The following is a 24,299-nucleotide window of genomic DNA, read 5'->3' as shown; positions in this document are numbered from 1 at the left end:
TATTTCCGCGAGATGCTTCTTCATAAACACTCACCGTGCTCATTAAACAAAGTTTCCATAAGTGGTTTGTTACTTCAGGTAGTGGTAATGTATTTCTAAGGATCTATTTCCCCCTTATTTTTTTAATTTCATTTTAATTGATGTTGTTTGACGCTACAAATACACAGCTTTTATTTTGGTGTTTCTGCTTCTTGGTAGTGTGAATTAACAGTTTAGCTAAATATGTAGAAACATGTATATTTAGCATTGAACATTTACAGTTAATATTCATATTTATATTTAATATTTACTTTTATGATTGTATGAATTTACATTTAGCTTAAATGTCTGTATGTGTATATATAGGAATCTGATCCAAAATTTATATCCATCCATTCTCTGAGCTGCTTATCCTCACAAGGGTCACAGGAGTCCTGGAGCATATCCCAGCGAGAACCGGTTGCCAGCCAAATCAGTTAAGATTTATAATTATATATATATATTTACAATTTAGATATAGATATAGTTAACATATAGATTTCAGCTTTATATTTAGATATACATATTCAACATTGAAATAGATGCTTAGAACCAGTTCAGGGTGTACCCTGCCTCCGGCCCGATGACAGTTGGAATAGGCTCCAGAGTCCAGCACTCCCGTGACCCTCGTGTGAATAAGCGGCTCATAAAATGGATGGCTCGATGGATACATGTTTAACATGTAGACTAAAGGTTTATGTGTAACATTTCAAATGTGGATTTAACTATAAAGTAGAGAAATATGTTTTTCTAAATGTGCAGACAAGTTACTCGAAAATCCATAGCAGTTTTTTCAACACGTTTTGAAGCTAAATGTGACACACCATTTCTGGAACTCAAACTCAATCTTCAAAAACTGAACCTCGTCGGGAGGAATCATGTCAGTGAAATCTCTACTTTTCCCTCTCTCTACTTCTCTACATTGAACCTACAGAAAAGGTTAAATGATATGAGTCTTATTCATAGCTTGTAAAATATTTGTTTTGAAAGTATTTATATGTCATTGCGAGATTTATGAACCTGTTGCGACATTTTCTATTGATAAAAGCAGTCAGGGAATATTTTTATATAGACACGCAGCACCCTCTCCTGTAAACACAGCACAATACACGGTTATGCAAACTTAAAAATGAGAGAGAAATTAATAATGCACAAATGTATTTTAAAACTGTTTTCACTCTGGAGTTTTTTCCTCCACACAGAAACAAATCAAGTCAATGTGACCTTAATTTGAATATTGAAAACCTAAACCAAATCATCTACACAATCTTGTTAGCTTTGGGTCTTGGACTTTTCATTGTGCTGTTGATTTTTGTGTCACCGGAGGAACAAAGATTCAGTTTGTGGGAAAAAGAAAACAAGATCAATTTAGCATGTTTTCCTTGCTGGAATAAATCATAGCTCGGCAGTGACAAATGGGCAGGAGCGAGAGACGAGTTTCACATGATGCAAATGTTCTGGAATGCAATCCCAGGAGTTGAACCACAAACTTTCTCTGCCACTTTGCTCACACAAACATAGGAGTCAAAATGCATGCTAACGTCTCAGAAATTCCCTTAAAGGTCCCCTTCCATAACCATCTTTTTTTTCCTACTGTCCAAATGCTAAGGGTGCAGGGAAATTCACTTTCAATATAATGATATTCAAATGAAATGAGAATTGGCGGCATGGTGGGCCAACTGTTTATATCATTAGCCTCACAGTACTGAGGACCAAGATTCAAATCCCCACCCTGCCTGTGTGGAGTTTGCATGTTCTTCCAGTGCCTGTGTGGGTTTTCTCCGGGCACTCCAGTTTCCTCCCACGTCCCAAAAACTTGCATTCATTGGAAACCTAGGTGTGATTGTCTCCATGTGCCCTCCAATTGACTTGCAACCAGTTCAGGGTGCACCCTGCCTCCTGTCCGTTGACAGATGGGGTAGGGTCCAGTAGTCCTGTGACCCTTGTGAGGATAAGTGCTTTGGAAAATGAATGACTGAATTAATGAATGAAATGAAAATTAAAATAATTTCAACAACAAGAAAAAAGACCAAGATGAACTGCACAATACTTACCTTGCGGCTTTTTCTCTCGTTTCCCTACAATGTCCAGAGTGATGTGTTCAAAGCCCCTTGGAATTAACTGGGGCTGGTCAGTGATCCCCCCCCACCACCACCACCACCTTAATAAATGAAATTATCATGAAAAACAGCATTTGTCTGGTATTTATAAAAGTTCTATGATCTTAAAAATTAAATGGGGAAACTATGTGAACATATATATTTTTTTTTGGGGGGGGGCAATATTTTTTTTCGCAGCACTGTACTGTGTGGGGTACCTTGAAAACTAACTTTTCAAGTGGAAAACATAAATTCAAATGTCAAGAAATGCCCAAGTAATCTTAATACAAATAATAATAGCAAACAATCAATGTTCAGCTGAGAGCACATTTATTGATGTGAGTACAGAGAACTGTGGAAAAGTCAAAACGGGAAAAACTGTAAAGAACACAGGAGAAGAAAAATATGAAGGAAAGATGGGGGTGGGGGGTCAAATCGTTGCTACTTTTGGTTTGTCCCATTAGGTGTCGCAACAGCGAGTTACATTCGCACTTTGGCTGTAATGATACAGTAATGAAATTAAGAAATTACATTCTGAAATCGATTTAAACAATTTGGGTGCGTTTTTTTTTTCAAATAAAAGATGTGTTTAAAATTTTTGATGTTCTACTTTTTGAAAGATTTGCTTCGGGCGCCACATTCATTGGCTTGGGGCCCTGGTTTGGAATTACAGTACAGGCAAAGGCAAACACGAATGCTTTACTCCCCTTGAACAAAAGCTGACAATGCCACCATCTACTGTATCATCCCAGCACAACAACTATTTTGCCAAAATCGTAATAAAAACAATATTTTAGCAATTTAACAAACAATTAAGTACAGAGACATAAAAAAAATAAAACAAAGGAGTTGCAATTATTGCTTTGTGTTAAATTGAAGGTGAAAAAACGAGAAATGTTTAGTTTGGGCCTACGTAGGCCTTTTATTTATCATTTTCTTCAAAATGTAGGTTGTAAATGAGAACAACAATGGAAAACCTACAGAATACATATAGCAGCGTCGTGACGTGACGGGGCAAAAGTCGAATAAGACAGTAGAAAGGAGATTAGAAAATAGTGCATCTATTTTTTGTGACATTTTGTTTAGTGGTGTACCTTTTTTGATAGGAGCAAAAAAGTGCCTCGGCTAAAAAAAAAAAAAGATTGGTAACCACTTAACTGTCATAAATAAAATATGCATTAAGTATATTTGACGATACGCCCGAAGACATGGAAAGTGTCGCATGGTGCCCCGCCCGAGAAGAGACTCCGGCCCGGCGAGGCTCCCGAAGAATGAAACGTACCTTTGGCCACTTGGACTAGGGCGGCGCAACAAGGCCTCGCCTTTGTGCTCGTAGCCTCGCACAGAGAGAAGATGGCTCCCGTTTTGGAGAAGCAACTCCCGGGCGTAGCCGGGACGGCAGGCGACAACAACAACGACGAGGAAGAAGGACTAGACCTTTGGCAAGTTCGGCTATTGCTTTAGCGCCGTAAAAAAAAAGTGTTGGCTTCTGCAGGGAAAGGGAGAGCCGCCACGGGTCTGCTTTGTCGCCACTGTTTGCAACTCAGTCAACACCGGTCCGGCTAACAGTAGCTTTAGCAAAAACTGAGGCTGGGCGACTAGTTTGCTAGCGTTCTTTGTGATTAGTGAGTGTCTGTGGGAGATTTTGAAACACTTTAAGTTATTTTTTCCACATATAAAGACAGGTCTTTTTTTCATCGCGCAGTCAAGTCTGACACCTATCGCTCGTTACTAAGTGTTTTTCCGATGTTATGTCAAGCCACGGCTAGCTAACTGTTGTCACTTTACTATGAGATACAACAAGCTAACAGGAACATTCGAGCTAACTAGTTGAAAAACAGAATGGAGTGAAACAATACATTTCAAAAGGATTTAACAAGATTTGCAGTATGTCGGTTTCACTTTTTCATGATGACCGTCTGCTTTCCACTTCAAAATGACTTATGTCAACTTACAGAGATGACATTATTTCATATTTTTTACTTGCAGAGTTCAATAACAGAGCGGGGGGGGTCTTTACTATCCTTATAAGTAACATTATTTTGACGAGATTTTTTAATTTATTGCCAAACTATATAAAAGTCTGATGTACTTACAATGTAACCCATCTTTTCCTCCCGTCTAAAAGGACTTCAATACTGAGTGATGTATCTACACGCTCAAGTTCAAAATTGCCATCAGGAAAAAACATTCTGGTATTTGGTAAGTGCTTATGGAACCTCCAGTGTGAAAAACAGATTTTTATTTTTTTTTTTGTATTGTGTTTGTGGTTCACTGAATGGAGTGGTACTCTGTTTGCCTTGTTTTTATTTATTTTTTTTAGTTGAATGTCCTTCCATGCAATTAAATGGGTGCAAACCTGCTGTGAAATATTTGGTATTATATTAAAGAGATCAGGTGTCTAGTGTTTTTATTGAGTCAACAATTATACAAATATATTTACTGCCGTGATAGATCTGTCATTCATTTAACAAACAACTGACTTCCATGATTGATCTATCATGTCTTAGGGGAGGATGGAACAGGGAAAACTACACTCATGTCTAAACTTCAAGGGGCTGAACACAACAAGAAAGGAAGAGGGCTGGAATATCAATATTTAAATGTTCATGATGAAGACAGAGATGGTGAGTGCACCTGGTTAAGAACTAATCTGTATTCATGTTAGTGGAACCTAGTCAATATTACAATCGATTGTTTAACTTTTGCAGATCTGACACAATGTAATGTGTGGATCCTGGATGGGGACCTGTACCACAAAGGCCTGCTCAAGTTTGCGGTTTCCGCTCAGTCACTAGCTGATTGCCTTGCCGTGTTTGTTGCGGATATGTCACGGCCCTGGACCATTATGGAGTCACTACAGAAGTGGGCCAGTGTGCTACGTGACCATGTGGACAAACTGAAGATTCCTCCCGAGGAGATGAGAGAAATGGAACTTAAGAGTAAGTACTGTCATTTCTTATGATTAATGAACACTCATGTATAATACGCACTCACAAAATTCTGGAAAACCCTTCTACCCATGTATGATGCATTTTTAAAATGCATGATTTTGCTTGTACCAATATGATCAAAACATGAAGTAGTTTCTGTATTTTGTGAAATAATTATTCCAAAGTGCTTTATTTGAACATGTAATCATTTCTATTTACTTGCTCTTATATTGAAATGCAGTCCTACTTTATTTAGTAAACGAGAGAACATAGAGTTGAGATCGTATTGTTTGATTACACTGGCAGAATTTGTAAGATTTGTTAACCCTAACCAGGGTTACAATGTATAACGTGCACTATTGAGTTGACATTTTTTTTTTTCGGGGTGGGTGTGAATGTACATTATACCCTGGAAATCACAGTAACCACTTACTTCATCTAACCATTGACTTCGTTTACACACATTTGGCATCATCATCATCTTTTGTTAGACATGATATTCTGGCCTGTCAGAAACCTGGTAGTTATTTTATATACCGCTTAGAAACTAGTGACAAAGTTTTTATCAAGCAAATAATTATTATTTTGTATCTCAGTGTCGGAATTAGGCATTTGAACTATACATAGACCAAGGATGATTCAAGTGGACATGGACAATTGTGTCCATTTTCCAAGCCACTTATCCCCAGAAAGGTCGCGAGAGTGTCCAGAACCTATCCCTTCTGAAATTAGGCTAAAGTTGGACCACACACTGAACTGGTTGTCGGGTCAGTCGCAGGCCACAAATCGTCACCATCACTAAACGGGAATCAAGCCCACCGCTTCCCGCACCAGAGTCAGAAGTGTGTACCACCACACCATCAGTGATCGCAGTCAATTATTCCACCATATACTTATAAAGAGTTGCAGAAAAAATGAACACATCAACACATTGCTTGATTGATTTCTTGTATGAAAGATTACTTCAATGATATGGGTGTAATTTTACATTTTGTTACCTCCAAATGTAGGCCACTGTCAGAACCCTGTGATCCTCAGCAGTGTGTTCTGGCCATGGGCAACTTCTACAGTAAACAAATAAGACATGCAGATGATGTTCTAGTGTTAAATTTAGATGTGGTCATATCTAACTCATGAAGCGCTCCATTCTATTGAGAACACATGATGCTTTTGTACGTTAGTTAAGCGTGTATTTTATTTTTTTTTTTAAGGTTTTTACTTCTCTACCTTCCATGGATGGGTGATCATTTATGATGCCAAAACATTCATTCACTCATTTTCCACATTGCCTATCCAGACTCGGATCATGGCTGTAATGGAGCCTAAAAATGTTTTCACTTTCAGCTGGATGATGATGCAAAAGCATGATTAGTCACCTCACAATTAGCTTATTTTCCATGCTGATCAACTAAGCTTCAACCTAACATGTCTGCACGTGACCAACTGTATAGAGTAGTTCTGCATTGTTGTGAAACTGATTTTTTTTTTAAATGATGTGATTCTATTATACAGTGTTCTGCAAGGTTATGATACAAATTATTGGAGCATATTTGTTACAAGTGTTGTGCAAATACCCAATTAGGCTTTCCTATAAGCAAAAGAAAATTAAACAAAAAAAACCCAGTATGGAGCATTAAAGGGGAATTCCGGTGCTTGGCATGACCAATGTATCCAATAGGTCTTGCAATATGTACTCTATTTTGACAATGTGGTGTTAAATCCTCTCTCTCATTTAATAGTGTTTTGAGACGGTTTTTATCGACAATTACAAATTTTCAGGGGCGCTGCCATTTTTGCGAGTCACATGACTTATGTGCGCGGATGTGACGGATGGTTCTTCGGGCGGGAATGACGCGGAGTGTGACGAGGGAGTTGAGCTTCGGTGTCTGGCGGAGCTCGCTCGTCAGACTCCGCATCATTCCCGTCCGAAGAACCATCCGCGGCTGCCGGCCCAGAGCTCTGGGGCCCTTTGTTTACACACTTACGTCCCGCACGTAGGACTCCCAAGTAGTCAGACTGCGGCGTCATTCTGCCCGAAGAACCATCCGAATATTCAACATTATTTACAGCCACAGGTTCAAATCTGTATGTAAGTATTCCTGCGTCTTCCCGATCAACCGATACTGCTATTTCTTCATCAGATGAGGATAAATCCGAGAAATCAGCACTGTGTACAAAGTAAGCGGGCTTTTGGTACGGCACCTCACACGTCACATCCGCGCACGTAAGTCATGTGACTCGCGAAAATGGCAGCGCCCCTGAAAATTCGTAATTGTCATTTAAAAAAAATCTTCTCAAAACACTATTAAATGAGAGAGGATTTAACATCACATTGTCAAAATACAGCGTACATACTGTATTACATGACGTCTTGGATACATTGTTGTGAAGCACCGGAATTCCCCTTTAATTGCTCCATGATGTCTTACTGAGGTTTATGAAATAATTTTCTCCATGTTTTTGAGGAAAGTATCCATTTTTTTTCTCATGTTTCAACACTTGAGACCACACCCATAGACCTGGTAAAATAGGAGCAACATAAATAGTTTCCTTAGCATGACAGCCTTAACATGTAGTGGGACTCAGTTACATTATGCTGTATTTTCATGGATGTGTATGAGCAAGACAGGCAGCAAGTTTGTTCGAGTGGCTCCAATCCAAGAGCTCTTGCAGCCCTCTTGCATCATGGTTCCCTGCCCTCCAACAGTAGCGTCAACGATTTTCGGCTTCTGAATCCTCTCTGTGGGCAGGACACAATGAAAGTGGCTGCTGGGTTTTTCTAGTTAAATTACAGGATTGAAAGTAAAGTGAAAAAGGAAGCAATGAAACATGAGGACTGAAGCATTGTTGTACTTGCATTAACTAGTTAAACTTTTGAAATAATTGCCATTTTAGGATTACTGTTCTTTAAAGAATTTTTTTTAAAAAGAGAAGAGGGTTACTTGCACCAGTTGTTAATAACGCAGAGGAGAGAGATGTTTTAGTGGAGTCTTTTTTTTTTCTCTTAAAGGTAAAAGATCATTTGCATGTTTTACAGAATTGCAAAAGCTTTGCTCTTCTTCTTTGGGACTCTATACAAAGACATTTGTTTGTTTTGCAATTGAATGTCAACCAGTTCAGGGTGTACCCCGCCTCCTGCCTGAAGATAACTGAATTAGGCTCCAGAACTCCTGCGACCCTTGTGAAGATAAGCAGCTCAGATGATGGATGTATGCTTGCTTGCTTGCTTTTCCTTAATTGGAGTTAAATTTTTAACCCCATTTACTACTTTCCATTTTACGATCGTGTCAGTTTTATTTATTTCAGTAGCAATAAGGCTTCTTTGGAATAATGTCCCTATGTGTTGCCCCACATACAAAATCCAGTGTTTCAAAGTCAAGGAATTGGCACCAAAATGCAAGTTAATCTGATGTTGCAGGCTGTCCCTAGTTACATACCAAAACTCCTGAGGAAGTAGGCCAAAGCTTCCTGCATCTAAACACACACACGCACATATCTTTAAGAGCTGGAGTTACAAAACAAGGATGCCATATTCCTGTGGATGTTTATTATCAAGATATGCCATGGCAACACTACATTGCCAGATTTGAAAATGTGCTTTTTTTTTTTTTAATCCACATTCTGCAGCTGTCACAAATTTGCCATGATCATTTTATTAAATTAATTTTATGAATTAATTTTATTGCTACCGTTAATTTTGAGACTCGGCATCTTAGCACTTTGCAAAACAGGCTGACAGTGACTTCCTCAATAATGAACATTCCCAAGGGTGTAAGTTGGGGATGCAAAGATGCTCAAGGATGCTGACCACAAGAACACTCTATTGTTCTCGCGATGCTCATAGAACAACGGAGTAGTATGAGGATTTTAAAAAAATCGTCAAATCTTAAAACTTGTGGATCATTGTCTTAAAAATATCTGTTCCTCGGTCCTGACACAACTATTGTATTAAACATTCACAAGAAATGTTATGTTGTCACTCAACCTTTTTGATTGTCAGCATCATTCGGCCAGATACTATACTTGCATTTTCATATACGTCGCTGTGGAGAAAGTGTTTGCCCCCTTCCTCATTTCTTATTTTTCTGCAAGGTTGTCACACTTAAATATTTACCATCGATCTATTCATTTTCTGAGTTGCTTATCCTCACGAAAGTCGCTTGCGCGCTAGAGCCAGTCCCAGCTGTCATTGGGCAGGAGGCAGGGTACTGTCTAGCTTTTGGGAGTCTTTTAGTTTACTTCACTTGGTCAGACATTTAAGACTATTTAAGCACTCTAGGATCAACAGGTATGGCTAGAGAAATAGAACGTGAGTATGATAAATCACAGTTATGTTTTAATGGAGTGGTTCAATAAATTTTTTCACACAGGGCAATGTAGGTTTGGATTTTAAGTTTGATTTAAAAAAACAAATTTTTTTTATCTTTGTGTGTTGTCTTTGACTAATATTCAAATTTCTTTAATAACGGAAACACTTAAGTGTGACAAACATGCAAAAAAATAAATCACGAATGGGGCAAACACTTTCCTACCACTCTAAATGAAGGAAGCAAGGAATGAGGAATGGAAGTTGCATACAGTCCTATAACAATGAAACTATTTGTTGTTGATCTTGATCACAAGTCAAAATCATTTTCTTTCATTCAACATTATATGATGGGTGTTTAGAGGACTCAAGAAAAAGTTGTTCTCAAATGTATCATAGTTCATGTTTCTCCTTGTCATTGTCTTAAGTGGTGAAAGCGTTCCAGGAGTACGCAGAACCAGAGGATGCGACCCCTGCCTCTCCGCAAAGACGGGCACTGGCGGCAGGAGAAGATGAGGCTGTTGTGTTACCACTAGGGGACAACACACTCACGCACAACATGGGCATTCCAGTTCTAATAGTATGCACAAAGGTAAGTGATTCAAGAACAAATCCTTTGAGGTAACAGTTTATTTCATCATAACCAAGATCAATAATCCAAATTACAAGAGTCCAGTTTGATTTCAGACAGGGTAATCCCGTGTCATGTACATATAGTGTGCACATAGTATAGTCTGCTCTCGCCAAAATGATCTGTTGTTCAGAAAAACTATTGTAAGGTCATATACCTATGGTAATTACTATGCACATGAGATAGTTCAGCATCATCAGTCAGAGGAAATCTATATCAAAAGACTTTGTCATTATATCATATGACGATATAACGAGCACTACTCCGCAAGGTATTTAGACCAATATAAATACAATGGAATAAAACGTATTAGATGTGAGGAAAAGTCACTGCGATAAAAAAGGAGTTTTGCAGTTTTAACACTTTAGTATCATGTCCTTTGTAAAAGTCCTCCAAAAACTTCCTCCAAGTGTCCTCCAGACAAATTAGTTTGACTCTACAGTTGAACTCTTTTTAGTTAAGCATAGTCTCCTCTCACTGCCTAAAATGATATTCCAGATGTTTTCTTGGAACATCTTTATATCTCTGTGTTAAGCCAAAAATACCTCTATTATCTTGGCAACCTCTTCCATTGCTGGATTTTATGGATGGGCTCTGAAATCCTCATACGGAGTCACTTAATAGTGTGAACTCGGCTCCTCCCCAGTGGTCTGTTTCGATGCCAGCTTTTACTTGCATATTTTGCTTGGTGAGAGATTCCCCTCTTTTAAAAAGCAACTATTCTTGCTTGATAAACCTCCAGGCAGACTTCAGCTGAAGGAGCCTTGCTATCAGCAGGGCTTCACATGCTAGTTAGCCGTGACCTTAAAATAACGACGATGCTTTTTCTCTGTGTAAGTCTTTTTCTCCATTAATATATATATCTCCACTAAAATATATATATATATATATATATATATATATATATATATATATATATATGATTCAAGGGTTTTTTTTTTGGGTGGGGGGTCATAACATCATCATCTTAGGAGTCAATTACCCCCAAATAATACAGAACGTCCACTGATGTTTTTAAACACGTTTTGGAGAACTCAAACTACACTGTGTTTTTGGAAAGTAAACTTGGAACTTGGAAAGTAATTTACAGGCCAAAAAGAACTTTTCACCTCCTTAAACATGCAAGTAATATTTTAAAATTGACTCTCCACTCTTTTAGTTTTGTTCTGTGAACTGTTGTCCCCTAAGGAAAAACACATTTTATAATTTATTGCACATCGAAAGTATGACAGCTATACAAAGCAATGTTAATCCATCAGATATGGTTGCTCAAGATGAAATTTACCACTGAAGCGACTGTAAAGCCAGTGTTACCACGACTGTAAAAAAAGTAAAATGTCCTTTAAGTCCGCTTATTTCATATTAATGTACTAGTCATTTTATACATTTGAAAAACGCCCCTCCCTCCCCACCCCCTCCCCAATCCACAGTGTGACTCAGTCAGTGTATTGGAGAAGGAGCATGACTACAGAGAAGAACACTTTGATTTCATCCAGTCCCACATCAGGCAATTTTGCTTACAATGTATCCTTCAAACATTTTGTTGTCGAATATCACCTTTGATTCTTACTTTGCCGTGTGTACTCCTACCTACTTTCTGCCTTAAGATAACTAAACAGATGGAGCTGGTCTAATCTACACCTCAGCCAAAGAGGAAAAGAATCTCGATCTTCTTTATAAATATATTGTACATAAATTGTATGATTTTCACTTTAGCAATCCTGCCCTAGTAGTGGAGAAAGATGCAGTGTTCATGTAAGTGAAGGTCAAAATTATCACCAATTTATCTTAATGCCTCGATCAGACTACACAATTTGAGCCCCGATTTTGACCCGATTAGCTATTGTGGGAAATTTCCCAGTTCGGGCCCGACGTATTTTATCAGGAATGAAAAAAACTGTTTGTAATGTGACATATATCCATGGCCAATGAGTTGTTTCCAAGATCCCCCTATAATGCCAAAATGAAAAGTCTGGCATGTTTGATTTTTTTGGGTATCGTCCGTGTACTATGAGATACAGCGGCTGGAATATTTATTTAACAAGTTTTTCGTTCCATACATTTCCAAAGGTGCTATTTCCATGATTTCTTTTTTTCCCACCAGATGTTGGGAGCAACCCAAATAATCCATCCATTAAAACAAAGTATAATAAGGATCAGAAATGAAGTTGTGTGGAATAACTGGAAATGATACAGCGAAAAAATATTTAACACATGAACAAAGGAGAGGTCCAAAAACGCATGGAAAGCCAAAACAACACCAAAGATCTACTCATAATAGAACAGCATTCCAACCCCTTGTCAGTGCAAATGAATATCAGATGGTTCAAACCTAATTAATGGCCTACAAAAAGGTCTCATTGCCAAGGTTCGAGTCAAGACTCATCCCATGATGTGATGTGTCTAAAGACTATCGCAAAGTAATAGTTGCAAAACATAATGATGGAATTGGTTACATGCGCATATCCAAGTTTCTGGATATTCCAGTGAGCACGGTTGGAGCCATGATATCATACGCTTGTAAGTGGATAGCCAGTCATGCCTCGATCAGGTGCTCCTCACAAGATTTCTGACAAGAGCGGAAAGAGTAATCAGAAGAGTTGTCCAAGAGTCAAGGACTAACTATGGACAGGTTCAAAAAAACCTGGAATTAGCAGGTACTGTCACAAGGAAAAAACTGAGAGTAATGTTCTCTATACCCTGTACCGACACTCAAGTGACAGCGCAATACCATAAATGTGTAAAGAAATGCAGAATTTTACTATCGCCACTCTATTTTGATTTTCCTTTGTAAAGTATATATTTTGTTGTCGCTTCTTTTAATTTACACAATAGCTTTGCTAGTGTGTTAAGTGCGCAATCCATTGTGGCACGGTGATGTCAGTGAATTCTATCTATACTCGAGGGCAACCCACGTGCTCAGTTTTGAAAATGTACTGCAGTTCTTCTCCAAGTCAGAGGCATCGCTACAGCTGGTATTGGCTAGGACGCTACGTGGTTGGTTTTCCTCAATATATTTTTGATTTCCCATAGCTTTTTTACTTTTCTTTTTGTTAGAAGAAACAAAGTAATAAAATTGGCGACGGTGGAAATGAGTCTCGTTGAACAAATGTAATTAAATGATCAGATGATGCGTTTGCATATGGTGCAGTATTGATTGAGAAGGCGGCGATGTAGGTGTTTTGTGCAGCTGGGAGGAACTGTCAGTACGTCATCACAGCATGTGACTAAACGGGCCGATCATGAGAGATGAGATCCCCACCCCTCGCTGCGCAGCAACTTTTTTTTGACGTGTTCTGCAGGCTATGCACAAGCTACGAAGAGGTGATGCGCAGGCCAAATGCGTAGGTCATGAGATGCAATGCAGGTGTTGACGATCGTGGAAGTAAAAAGTGGCCCTCAAGAGTCTTCAGAGAAGTGTACTTAGGATTAGTGTGCTTGTTTATGTTTAGGTACATACTGTAGTGTGTCTAAATTTCCCGTGTAGTCTGATCCAGGCATAACTCAGTGTTGTCTTAATAGTACTTATTAGGTTTCAACAAACCCCTTATGCATTGTTTCCAAATAATTCTTAATCATGAAACATAACATAATTGAATGACAATGTAAAAATTGTTTATCATACTCTTGTAGTCCATCAGGGTGGGATAATGACAAGAAAATCTCCATTTTACATGAAAACCTAACAACAGCCCGACCTGAAGATCCATTTGAAGATTTTATTACTAAACCTCCAGTTCGAAAGGTATGGCAGTTTGTTACTGCGGACTTACGTGTCTGTTTTCTCATATGATGTTGTCAATAATATCTGAGGTTGAATTTTATTTCCATCTTCCTTATAGCTGGTGCATGACAAGGAGATACATGCTGAGGATGAGCAGGTATTCCTGATGAAACAACAGGTATGTTTTATGACTTGACCAAGATTACAGTTGCCACTCAGAGAGTTGGCAGGCTGATGTTTTTCCACATCTAGGATAATCAAAATCCTAGTTATGGGTTACTTAAATGTTTTTGTTTTTGCAGTCTTTGTTAGCAAAACAGCCAGCCACACCGACAAGAGGAGCTACCGTAAGTGGTCAACACAACTCGTGCAACACTATCCTCCTCCCTGCCTTTTTACTTCGTTACTAGATCACACCAGCTCACTGCAGTGATTACATTCTCGCTCTGTGAGGCAGGAATCTCCAGGAAGGACAGCGTCAGGTTCTCCCAGGCCTGCAGGACGTGCTGGGCAGCCCACTTTGACCAGTGGTTCTCCAATGGCTGCTGTTAAAAAGCCTGATGCCAACATGAAAGGTTAATGTTCAAACATGATTATGAACAAAATCAATTTTCTCCTCAAAACCTCTTCCTTTTTAATCACCTGTTTCAGATTTACTTGATCACTTTTGCCAATGTTAAATCTACCACAAACATGTTTTAAATAATGATTTCCAATACTGCCACCAAGAGGTAGTCAGTAAAATTATGTTGCCTTAAGCGCTTCAAAAACAGAATTATCTTTATTAGCCAAGTATGATAAAACGCACAAGGAATTTGTCTCCGGTAGTTGGAGTCACTTTAGTATGACAGCAAATTGCCATTATGACAAAAAATGCATTTAGGACATGAAAAAACACACACATACAAAGAGTCATTGAGCAATGAAGGGGGCCCTGTCATGTGGTATTTCTAATACTATAACAATTGTGTCCCAATGAACCTGTTAAATCACCATAAAAAAAATACACGTTTATTTAGTATCACTATATACATTAGCCAGAAATATATTTGCTATTCCCAATATTTTCCCAGATTAGATTTATGAGATTAATCCTGTGTTTATTATACTATTGCAGAGTTTGTTGTTGCTGCTGGTAAAGCATTTTGATGGAGATGAATTCCCCTTGTTAAAGTCAAGGCAACCATTTTCTTCAGATTTTGCAATTCCATCACTCAGTAGTTTGCATAAAATATTTTTTAGCTATTATTTCATTTTTGCAGTGAAGGTCATTGATCATGGTATTGAAGTCAGTGAACGTTTTCTTACAGCTGGGGCTGCCAGTGAGGGCGTATTGGCCAACTTCTTCAACAGTCTGTTGAGTAAAAAGACAGGATCCCCTGGGAGCCCCGGAAGTGGAGCTGTTGGAGCTGGGGCGCAAGGCTCTGCCAAAAAAACAGGTACAGGCAACTTCAGAGCTGTCACCTCTGATCGATAATCCCGTTGTTTGTGTGTGTACATTATAGCAGTTTTGTGTCAATTTAACTCTTAACAACTGAAATGTAAAGAAAAAACATTTGCTGTGTGGAGATTTATCTTCACAGCCTGAACATAAACGTCAAAAAGAGATTTGCAAAAGCAATCGATACTGACCTTGTGAGATGCGAAGAGGAGCGCGTCTGTATAAACCAAACATTTAGTCCCATTCACGTAACATTTTACTTAACATTCCAATACAACTTTGTAAATCTACTGTACAACTAAGTGTTGGCTGACAGTGTTTATTTGGAGGCTGAAAATAACTTCCTGGGTGATAACTGTATATCTAAATAACTTGTTAGAAGTTCATTTATTGCAGTACCTATACATCATAACAGTCGTGTCAAACTAATTTTTTGTCACACCCAAAATAGTTATTTCTTAGGTGGGTAGGTCTTTCTCAGACAGCCATTGTGACTGTACTCATATAAATGTTTCATTACCTCATCTTATTATTACATATATGCAACAAATTGATGGATAACTTGTTTTGAAATCAGCTAAGTTTCACTCTTGTCCAAATTACTGGTTAAAGTTGTTTGGGAACAAAAATGTGCACAATATGTCAACCTTATTAATTACACATGATGATTAAATTTAACACCAATCTGATCAACTTGAAGTGTATTGGACCATAATTACCATTTTATGCTGATGTGCTTTGTCATAATTCGCGTTCCGATCAATGATGTCATCGATTGGGTCCGCAAAAGACATTGACCATCGTGTGCAGTATATTTTAAGCCAAAAGCAAAAGACAAATTTGGCCTTTCATGATTGCAATATGTCAGGGTACTCCAATAAAATCTTGTGTTGTCGATACCACCACATCCCGTCTTTTACGATCACTGGGCTTTATCTTGTCAACGTAAATGCAACCAGATATATACCCGTTAATCAGGGCTCGGGGGAGGACTTAAATTCAAGGCTTGCTTGAGATACTTTTAATATGATACAAGTCGCAAGCAGACAAGAAAATGTTATGTCGCCTAGCAATCTAGTGCTAGCGCTAACGGGTTTACGTAAATGCTGGTGTTATATGGAATCATGCTCTAAAGTTTCACTGTGTAAAATAATGTGGTTACAGTAAGTTAGCACCCATTATGTTATTTTGACCTGACTCATTAGAATACTTGAAAAAGTTTGGGAACCACTGGGTTAGTTTAGACACATTGTCTTTTAGTTCATAGGTTTGATATTGATCGTGGTTATAAAGAACCTTGAGTCAACTGCTAAGAAGGTGGATGTTCATAATTTGTAAGGTCTTTATTTAAATTATGCAAATGGTTTTTGACCCAGTCTCTTTAAAGAATCAGAATGGAGAATTGTTTTGAATCAAAATAATGAACCGTAAATAACTCAATTTCAAATGATGGCCCACCCCCAAAAATCATGGGGGCGTTTGAGTCTGGAGCTCAGGCCATGAGTTTGACATCTATGCTTTAAATAGATTCATTAAATTACTTTCTCCATTTAAAAATTATTTCCATTGTTATATTGTTTGCCGTTGGCTATAATCATCAAAACTATACCCTATTTGAAAAAAAATATATATATGAAGTATTCCACTCCAAAGGTGTGTAGTGAATCTAAGCTTCACTTTTTGAATTAGACTACATAAATAAATTACACTTTTGCTACCTCTAATTTATGGAACTCTACCTGCCAGAAACTGAGAATGCACACAGCAAATTACTGAAGCATAATGCATAGCTCATCCTGAGACCACTAAATGTGCTTTTTGTCCAGCTTTGGCCCAGCTGAAAGAAAAATGCACGTGCATGTTGTCTTTGCCTGATGACTCATTTTGCATGTTTTAACCATGGCAGCAAGTCAGCAACCTTTCAGCATGGAACAGTATCAACTCCCAAAATCCATTCATCTCCTTGCTTTTTATGAACGCGCACACAGACGCTACAGGAGATTACTTTGGGCTTTGTCTCCCTTTTGTTCCAAGGGCAGAAGCCGGGTTTGACTGACGTCCAGGCTGAGTTGGACCGAATGACACGCAAACAGGACCCCATGCTTTCAGCCAACAACATAGCGCCGCAGACTGAGAATGAAGCATGAAGTCCACAAAAAGAGCTGCATTGTTCACCACGTTAATAACTGAAATTCAAATGTACATGTGAGCATAAACAATTGACCAAATTCCCAACGTCTATATCAGAACACAGCAGGTTTCACCAAAACCCATTTGGGACACTATCAGATGTTTTGGTGTTCTGGTGCAAGAGATTGTAAAGAGAGGGTTAATAAGATGATAGTGCTGAAGATTCAGTCCTCTCCACTTTCAGTGTTATCCACCAAGTTGTCTGTGGGGAAATCCATGGAAATGTGCACACTTACACTGGCAGCGACCCTGATACACTGGGCTGCAGGCCTCCCAGTAGCTGAAGTATATTTAAAAAGAATGGGGGGGGCAAAAACACTCCTCATGAGTTTGAAAGTGGAAACACACTGGCCTTCCCTCAGCTTGTCTCATGGAAAGAATTGGATTGGAATTGAAAAGTTATTTAAACTTCTAATTGTATTTGTCATGAAATGTCAGATGTTAGCAGTCTAAATTAGTTTGCAAACAAAATGTTGGGGTTATTGCTGATGTATTTATACAACCTTCCTCCTTTTTATTTGTGTGCAACATTTAATTGTTTAAGGAGATGATCTTCAACACACATGCTCAAATGCTAATGATACCTTGAAATAAGTGTGACAAAATCTGGATAGCTGATAGCACAATATTATCACCCTCGTCATATCGAAGGATTCTGTAAATAAGTACCAGGAAAAAAAATCTCTTTTCTGTAAATACAGTTCAGTTCCAAATCCTGGCGATTGCCTCTTTGACTACGTTGACATTTGACAAGGCTGTGAGGGTCTAACAACATTTTCTTTAGCTACAGGTGTGTATAATTGGGAAGGGGGTTGGACAGCATCTTTCCTACTATAACTCCCAAAAGTGCCTCATACACTAGCTGGTCATGGATCAGCAGAGTCGCTTTTGTATGCGAGAGGAATTGCACTGTAGCGCCATCAGTTGAAAGGTTTTACTCCAGTTTTGGTCATCCAAATAATTTATTTTATTTTATTTTTTTTTTTTTTCATGTACATCAAGCCTGTGGTTGTTATTGTGTTAGGTTTTTTTTTTTTATGGAGGGGGCGTGGCCTCGTTGTGGTTTCAAAGAGAAAAAGATCTAACCATCTGAAAATGACTTTTCAGTGCCAGAACACAATGATTTGCTGTGATTTGAAACAAAATAGCATCCTTTCCAGTTCTATTTTTCAACTTCACCCCACCGTCTTCCCTTCTCCCCCATGTTGTATACACATCGTTCTTAGAGAAAACATTCCGTTTCTACAATGGATGAGAGGAATTACTTTCCTGTTGGAAACTGGTTTGTTCATTCAGGCCTTTTTATTTAGTCTCCCGTTTAGTGCTCTCAAATGCCTTCAAACGAGACCCTGCCTTTGCAGCATTATTTTTGTAACTCATCAAATTATCTGTCAGTTTTGTTGCTTTATTGACAGAAGCTTCTATTTTTCCACTCACTTTCACATACCACTTGATAAATCGGAAGAAAACAGCTGCTTGTTTAACGGTCCAATATTTTGACTATTTAGCCATGAATAGAGTGATTGATTATCTAACCTGGACTAAGTAGAAAAGTGTCAATTTCATAAAGAAAAAAAAAACCACCTTGGTTTTGTCATTCGGGTGTCCAGAAAAGGTGCCTGACAGGTCCTTTTGTTTGATCAGTTTTGTGTTTGCGTTGTTCGTATTTGGCTAGGACCACCCACTTTTCTCTGACTGGTTGGCAACGTGTAGAAGACCCACATAGAAGCGCACAGGTGTTAAGTTGATAGCGGTGGTTCCGGAGTGGATAGGTAAGGTGGAGCTCTTTGCGAGTGATGTAGATAAGTTTGAGAACTTCAAATGACCTGATTTCAGGCCCTCAGAAAAAAACATTGGAAATAAGAAATGCATGGGCAATTTTAATCATATTTCACATTTACTGAAGCACCACAGAAACAATTTTACATGCCAAACTAGAAGAAGTTGGTTTGGTCAAATATGGGACCTTTAAACAAGACTAGCAGCGAATAGGCACAAAGACTCAACTGAATTGTTCACTACCACTTATTTGTATTTGTTGTCACCAACTCACCATACATCTTTCTGTCCCAATAAATATTTTTTTCATAAAAATGCTCGGAACCCTGCTAAAATTACATTGCGGGTTTCTGGAACCATATAGGTATACAGATAAGTTAGTGAGTGATCTGATATATTGTGAGATCCCATTGCACGCTGATTACTTTTGAACAACATGAACCTGTTTTTGTTTGTGACCATATGGCGTATGCAGTCAATGAAGCTCACCTCCACAACAACCAGGACCAGAACATGTTTATATAAGCACTTTTCCTTGGACTTCCGAATCAGTTTCCTTTTGTAATAGTTAAAGAAACAGAATTCATACTTTTTCGCCTTGCCTTTTGCGCGCTTAGCAATGGACTGACAGTATAACATAACATTATTTATCTGCAATTGCTGCTTACATATTGGAAGGTATTCCTTTTGGTTAACTATGAATACCCTCATTTTGATTTTGTCGAAATTGTGCAGTGAGTATTTTTGGACATCTCGAAGATAGCCCAAATGAATATCCATTGACATATTTGCCCAAGTTTCCTTTTGTATGTTTCCAATTTTGTTTTTTTTGTTTTTTTTTTTCCCCCATTTTACATTTTCTGTTAAATTTTAAAATGTCGCTCCAAGATGACTTATGATGAGTTTAACCTTGGTCACAGAGCTGTAAATTTGGTGAAAGGAACGAAGTGCCCTCCTACTGGTTGCTTTCATAATTGCACATGTATTTTGTGATGACTGGATGTGTTTTCCCAAAATTGAATAATGTGCTAATGTAACTTTTGTATCCTGGCTTCAATTGAAGTCAACTGTCACTTGACAACTTTAATGAATTGCCTTTGACCACTCACGGCGGTCGGTCCTCATGTATGAGACAACAAGCTTCTGTTATCACTCCTTTTATATTCAGGATATCAGGACATTATAAGCATTCAAATGGATGCTTATTGTGTACTGAATTAATTCAGAATTTGATTGTACGACTTTAACGCAATTCTTTAGCCTCTATGCTGCCATGTGGTTTCTAGCTTGTGCCGATAAAGATAAGGAAAATGCTTATATCCCGGCTTCAATAAAATAATGAATTCAAAGGTGTTGTTTTTTTTTTTCCAATATAACATTGTTACATAAACTGACTCAGAGTAAAATACAGGGGTTTACGCTCAGAGGTGTCGTCACAGCGCTACGTTTACTCCGTTATATTTCAAGTAACATTTTTGATGAACAGTACTTGTCAGAGTACTTTAAATGTACTACTTTTTTTGTGGAAAAAAAACTTTTACAAATACAATGACCCACATGGTCTTCACTACTTTTATCCATTCATGCACGTCTATTTTAAGACTCCATCGGCAACTTTTGCAGACGCCGCCTGTTTCGCCAATCAAATACTAATGTCATTTCAATTCACCAGAGACGATAGTCGCATGACTGCGTATATTGCCTTTGCGAGCCAATCAAAATGACTTTAGTTGAAATATGATTTGATGTTCATGCTCTAATTTAAAAAATGAAATTACTTGTTTTACTGAATACTTTCTTACTGTACCAACCTCTGTTTATTCTGCCCCAATGGGGGGCTTTCCTACTGCAGGAACCTCCCAAGCTGCCCGGTAGCCAGAGTTCCCCCTCTTCTCCCTTGTCATACCTGTCAACTTACAAATTTTTCCCATATTGTATACGTTTTTGGATCATTTCAAATTGTGTACGTCGTATAACAACTTTTGTTTGGGGAAAAAATTGTAAAAAAAAAAAAAAAAAAAAAAAAAAAGGACTCTTTGTAAGACCGATCTCGTCTCACCCAATTAGGCTCTAATGTGCACATGCGTCACGTTATTTCCGTTTCTGTATATTTTGAAGTCAGGCATTTGTGTTATAATTGAAGAATAGTCCAGTTATAATCATGAAAGTAAGTATGGACGGACCGCCATGTAGGAGGAGAAGAACTCAAGGATCTGGTTGACACCAAAAAGAATGGGCGTCTCCCCAAGGTGAATATGCTGGATGGATTAAATCGTCAACAAAAGGTCCTGAGTTCTCGTTCTGCGTTCCGTGTAAAAAGGATGTGAAAATTGATGCTGGTGGATTTTAAGATCTTAAGAGCCATTTTAAAACTGACGGACACGTGGAAAATGTAGCGAAAAGCAAATCACACGTCTTAATGACCAAGCACTTATCCACTGCTGATCCAGCGGCATCCCACAAAGTTACAAATGCAGAAATTCTCTTCTGACATTTTCTCGCGGAGCATGATATCCTGTTTATGGCTGCTGACCACTTCTCTGACTTCGTGAAATATATGTTCCCAGATTCACAGACAGCTAAGGTAAAGATTTTCAAATGAATGTAGATGAGCTAAAGTAAAACAATACATGTGCGAGAATAAGAGGGGCAGAGGAGGAAGAGTAAAGCTCCAGGGAGAAGAGATAGCGAGGGTGGACGACTTCAAATACAATAATCAACAATCCAGAGCCATGGAGAGTGCGGTAAAGAAGTGAAGAAACGGGTACAAGCGGGGTGGAACAGTTGGCGGAAGGTGTCTGGTGGTCTGTGCGACAGAAGAGTCTCCGCTAGGATGAAGGGCAACGTTTATAAAACAGTGGTGAGGCCGGCCATGATGTACGGATGAGAGACGGTGGCACTGAAGAAACAACAGGAAGCAGAACTGGAGGTAGCAGAAATGAAGATGTTGAGGTTCTCACTCGGAGTGAGCAGGTTGGATCGGATTAGAAATGACCTCATTAGAGGGACAGCCAAAGTTGGATGTTTTGGAGACAATGTTAGAGAGAGCAAACGTCGATAGTTTGGACATGTTCAGAGGCAAGACAGTAAGTATGTTGGTAAAAGGGTGCTGAGGATGGAGCTGCCAGGCAAAAGAGTGAGAGGAAGACCAAAGAAAAGGTTGATGGATGTTGTGAGGGAGGAGATGAGGACAGTGGATGTTAGAGAGGAAGACGCACAAGATAGTCTTGGATGGAAAAAGATGAGACGCTGTGGCAACCCCTAACGGGACAAGCCGAAAGAAAAAGAAGATTGAAATTATTTAGTTTTCATTTAATGTAAATATTTGCTCCTAGTAATAAATAGAAAATATTTTTGATTTCAAGTCCTGGACATGGCGGTCTGTTTAATTGAAGAAAAAAAAAAAAAAAAGGGGGGGGAATAGAATTGTTAACTGTGGTGATGTATATATAAATAGAATAATATATGACTATGCCGGTATTTATAATGTGGTTAAACGTATTCTTATTATGATCATAACAGTATGGTCTGTATTTTTTCAGGGGTTTGCTTGTCGGAGGACGAACGCAACGACGATCATAAAGCAGAGCCTCACACATGACTACACACACCATGTCATTGAACACTGCAGAACTCAGCCCTTTACCTTCATGATTGACGAAAGCAGTGACCGTAGCACCAAAAAGAGACTCGTTGTATTGGCTCACTTTTTTGATGGGAATAACACGAAAACCCGACCCCTTGATTTACCGGAGTTGGCATTAGGTACAGCGTCAGCAATCTTTGCCGTTATTGATGAAGTGTTCCAAGAAAAAGACATTCCGTGAACAAATTTCGTGGAATTTGCTCATGACAACTGTAACACTATGGTTGGAAAGAAAAATTATGTTCTCTCAAGAATCATATAAAATAATGAGGCTGTGTTTAGCATTGGATGGATTTGCCACCTTGGCAATCTCTGTGTAAAAAGTGGACTGAAGACACTGCCGGTGAATGTGGTTGACTTGCTGGTGGATATATTTTTTTTTTTTAAGAACAGCTCAAAACAAATGGAGGATTTTAAGGATTTTCAGGACTTACCAAACACTTGAACATGAACAAATCCTTAAGCATTGCCCTACATGATGGCTATCTCTGCAAAAAGTGGGAGAAAGAGCTCTGACACAATTTGCAGCTCTCAAAAGCTACTTTGCCAGTCACGCTGATGATGAAAGGCCAGGGAAAGTCAAATCAATCAATGATAGGCAACAGGACCCTCTCACTCTCCTCACACTCCACTTCCTCGGCTTCATCTTACCTCACATCAATTTATTAGTCTTGTAGTCTTCCAAACAGAAGAATGTGTGATTGGTGATGTAATGCCAGAAATGGAACAGCTGGTCAAGAAATTGTTGGTAAAATTTGAACACATGGAGCACGTGAAATCTGTTGACACCTTGACAGAAGCGGACATTACCAGCAGATGCCGACACCATGAAGATAGCAGACTTACAGTTGGCTCGAGTACTGGGGCTCTCTTCAAAGACGATGATGATGACAGCAACCCAAGGATCACAACAGCAAAGGAAGCGATCTTTTCTTCCGTGCGTTCTTTCTATGAGGCTGTTGTGACCAAAATGATCAGCAAATTCCCCTTTCAAAATGCTATTCTCTGTGATTAAGTGGTGTTGGACTCAAGAAAGGATGTAGATTACAGCCACATTGTGAGGTTGGCTGAAAGGTTTGCACAACACCTGGATCAGGAGGAATTCAAGGACGAGTGGGAAGATTACCAGCTGCTACCTGATGCTCTCATCCCTCAGAAAAGCCAAGATGGAAGACCAATTAACCCAGAGTCTTTTTGGCCACACATATTTAAATTTAAAAAGTGCATTTGGGCAACATCACTTTCCATTGATGAAAGAGATTTACAAAGTTCTGCTCTGCCTTCCTCACTCTAATGCCGACAGTGAGAGCTTTCAGCCATGTGAGGAAAATACAGAGTATAGGAAGACAATGGCAACTGATCTTTGATGAAAATTAAACTAAATTGTGACAGTTTCTGTTACACAGTAAAACCATCTTTACAACAGATGAAGTCTGCAAAATACTGCACTGCTACTTATAAAAAGCAACACTAAATTTACTGCAAGTGGGGAAAGAACTAAGAAAGAAACTGAAAGAATTGTTTGTGTTGTT

The 24,299-nt window shown here is 38.7% G+C and overlaps 1 protein-coding gene and 1 long non-coding RNA gene across 4 annotated transcripts; one reads left to right on the top strand and one right to left on the bottom strand.

Moving 5' to 3' along the window:
* Window positions 1-777: 777 nt before the first annotated feature.
* On the bottom strand, window positions 778-3,530 carry LOC133498306 (uncharacterized). Its single transcript, XR_009794261.1, has 3 exons — window positions 3,400-3,530; window positions 2,073-2,179; window positions 778-1,976 (listed from the first exon to the last, which is right to left on the bottom strand). It is a non-coding gene; the product is annotated as an uncharacterized LOC133498306 (long non-coding RNA).
* dync1li2 (dynein, cytoplasmic 1, light intermediate chain 2) lies at window positions 3,320-24,277 on the top strand. 3 transcript variants are annotated; one of them, XM_061814987.1, is made up of 13 exons: window positions 3,320-3,559; window positions 4,246-4,319; window positions 4,628-4,744; window positions 4,829-5,059; window positions 9,785-9,948; window positions 11,418-11,511; window positions 11,607-11,742; window positions 13,621-13,732; window positions 13,830-13,889; window positions 14,014-14,058; window positions 14,169-14,286; window positions 15,022-15,150; window positions 22,664-24,277. In XM_061814987.1, exons 1-13 carry the CDS (start codon window positions 3,471-3,473, stop codon window positions 22,720-22,722), a joined length of 1,428 nt encoding a protein of 475 aa, XP_061670971.1. In that variant the 5' UTR covers window positions 3,320-3,470; the 3' UTR covers window positions 22,723-24,277. The 3 variants fall into 3 exon arrangements, with proteins under 3 accessions (XP_061670971.1, XP_061670973.1, XP_061670970.1); XM_061814989.1 differs by lacking the exon at window positions 22,664-24,277 and adding an exon at window positions 17,192-20,470 and having other exon boundaries at window positions 3,321-3,559; XM_061814986.1 differs by lacking the exon at window positions 22,664-24,277 and adding an exon at window positions 17,187-20,470 and having other exon boundaries at window positions 3,322-3,559.
* The last annotated feature ends 22 nt before the right edge of the window (window positions 24,278-24,299 follow it).

This window comes from Syngnathoides biaculeatus, chromosome 3 (genome assembly GCF_019802595.1).
Source record: "Syngnathoides biaculeatus isolate LvHL_M chromosome 3, ASM1980259v1, whole genome shotgun sequence".
Classification (NCBI taxonomy): Eukaryota; Metazoa; Chordata; class Actinopteri; order Syngnathiformes; family Syngnathidae; genus Syngnathoides; species Syngnathoides biaculeatus.
This window is presented reverse-complemented; position numbering and strand designations above follow the sequence as displayed.

Bases quoted from the DNA above. Each gene is read 5' to 3' on its own strand.
- dync1li2 (XM_061814986.1), top strand. From the start codon at position 3,471: ATGGCTCCCGTTTTGGAGAAGCAACTCCCGGGCGTAGCCGGGACGGCA. The intron at 3,560-4,245 runs GCAAGTTCGGCT...CCCGTCTAAAAG, and splicing joins GAAGAAGGACTAGACCTTTG to GACTTCAATACTGAGTGATG. The intron at 4,745-4,828 runs GTGAGTGCACCT...TAACTTTTGCAG, and splicing joins TCATGATGAAGACAGAGATG to ATCTGACACAATGTAATGTG.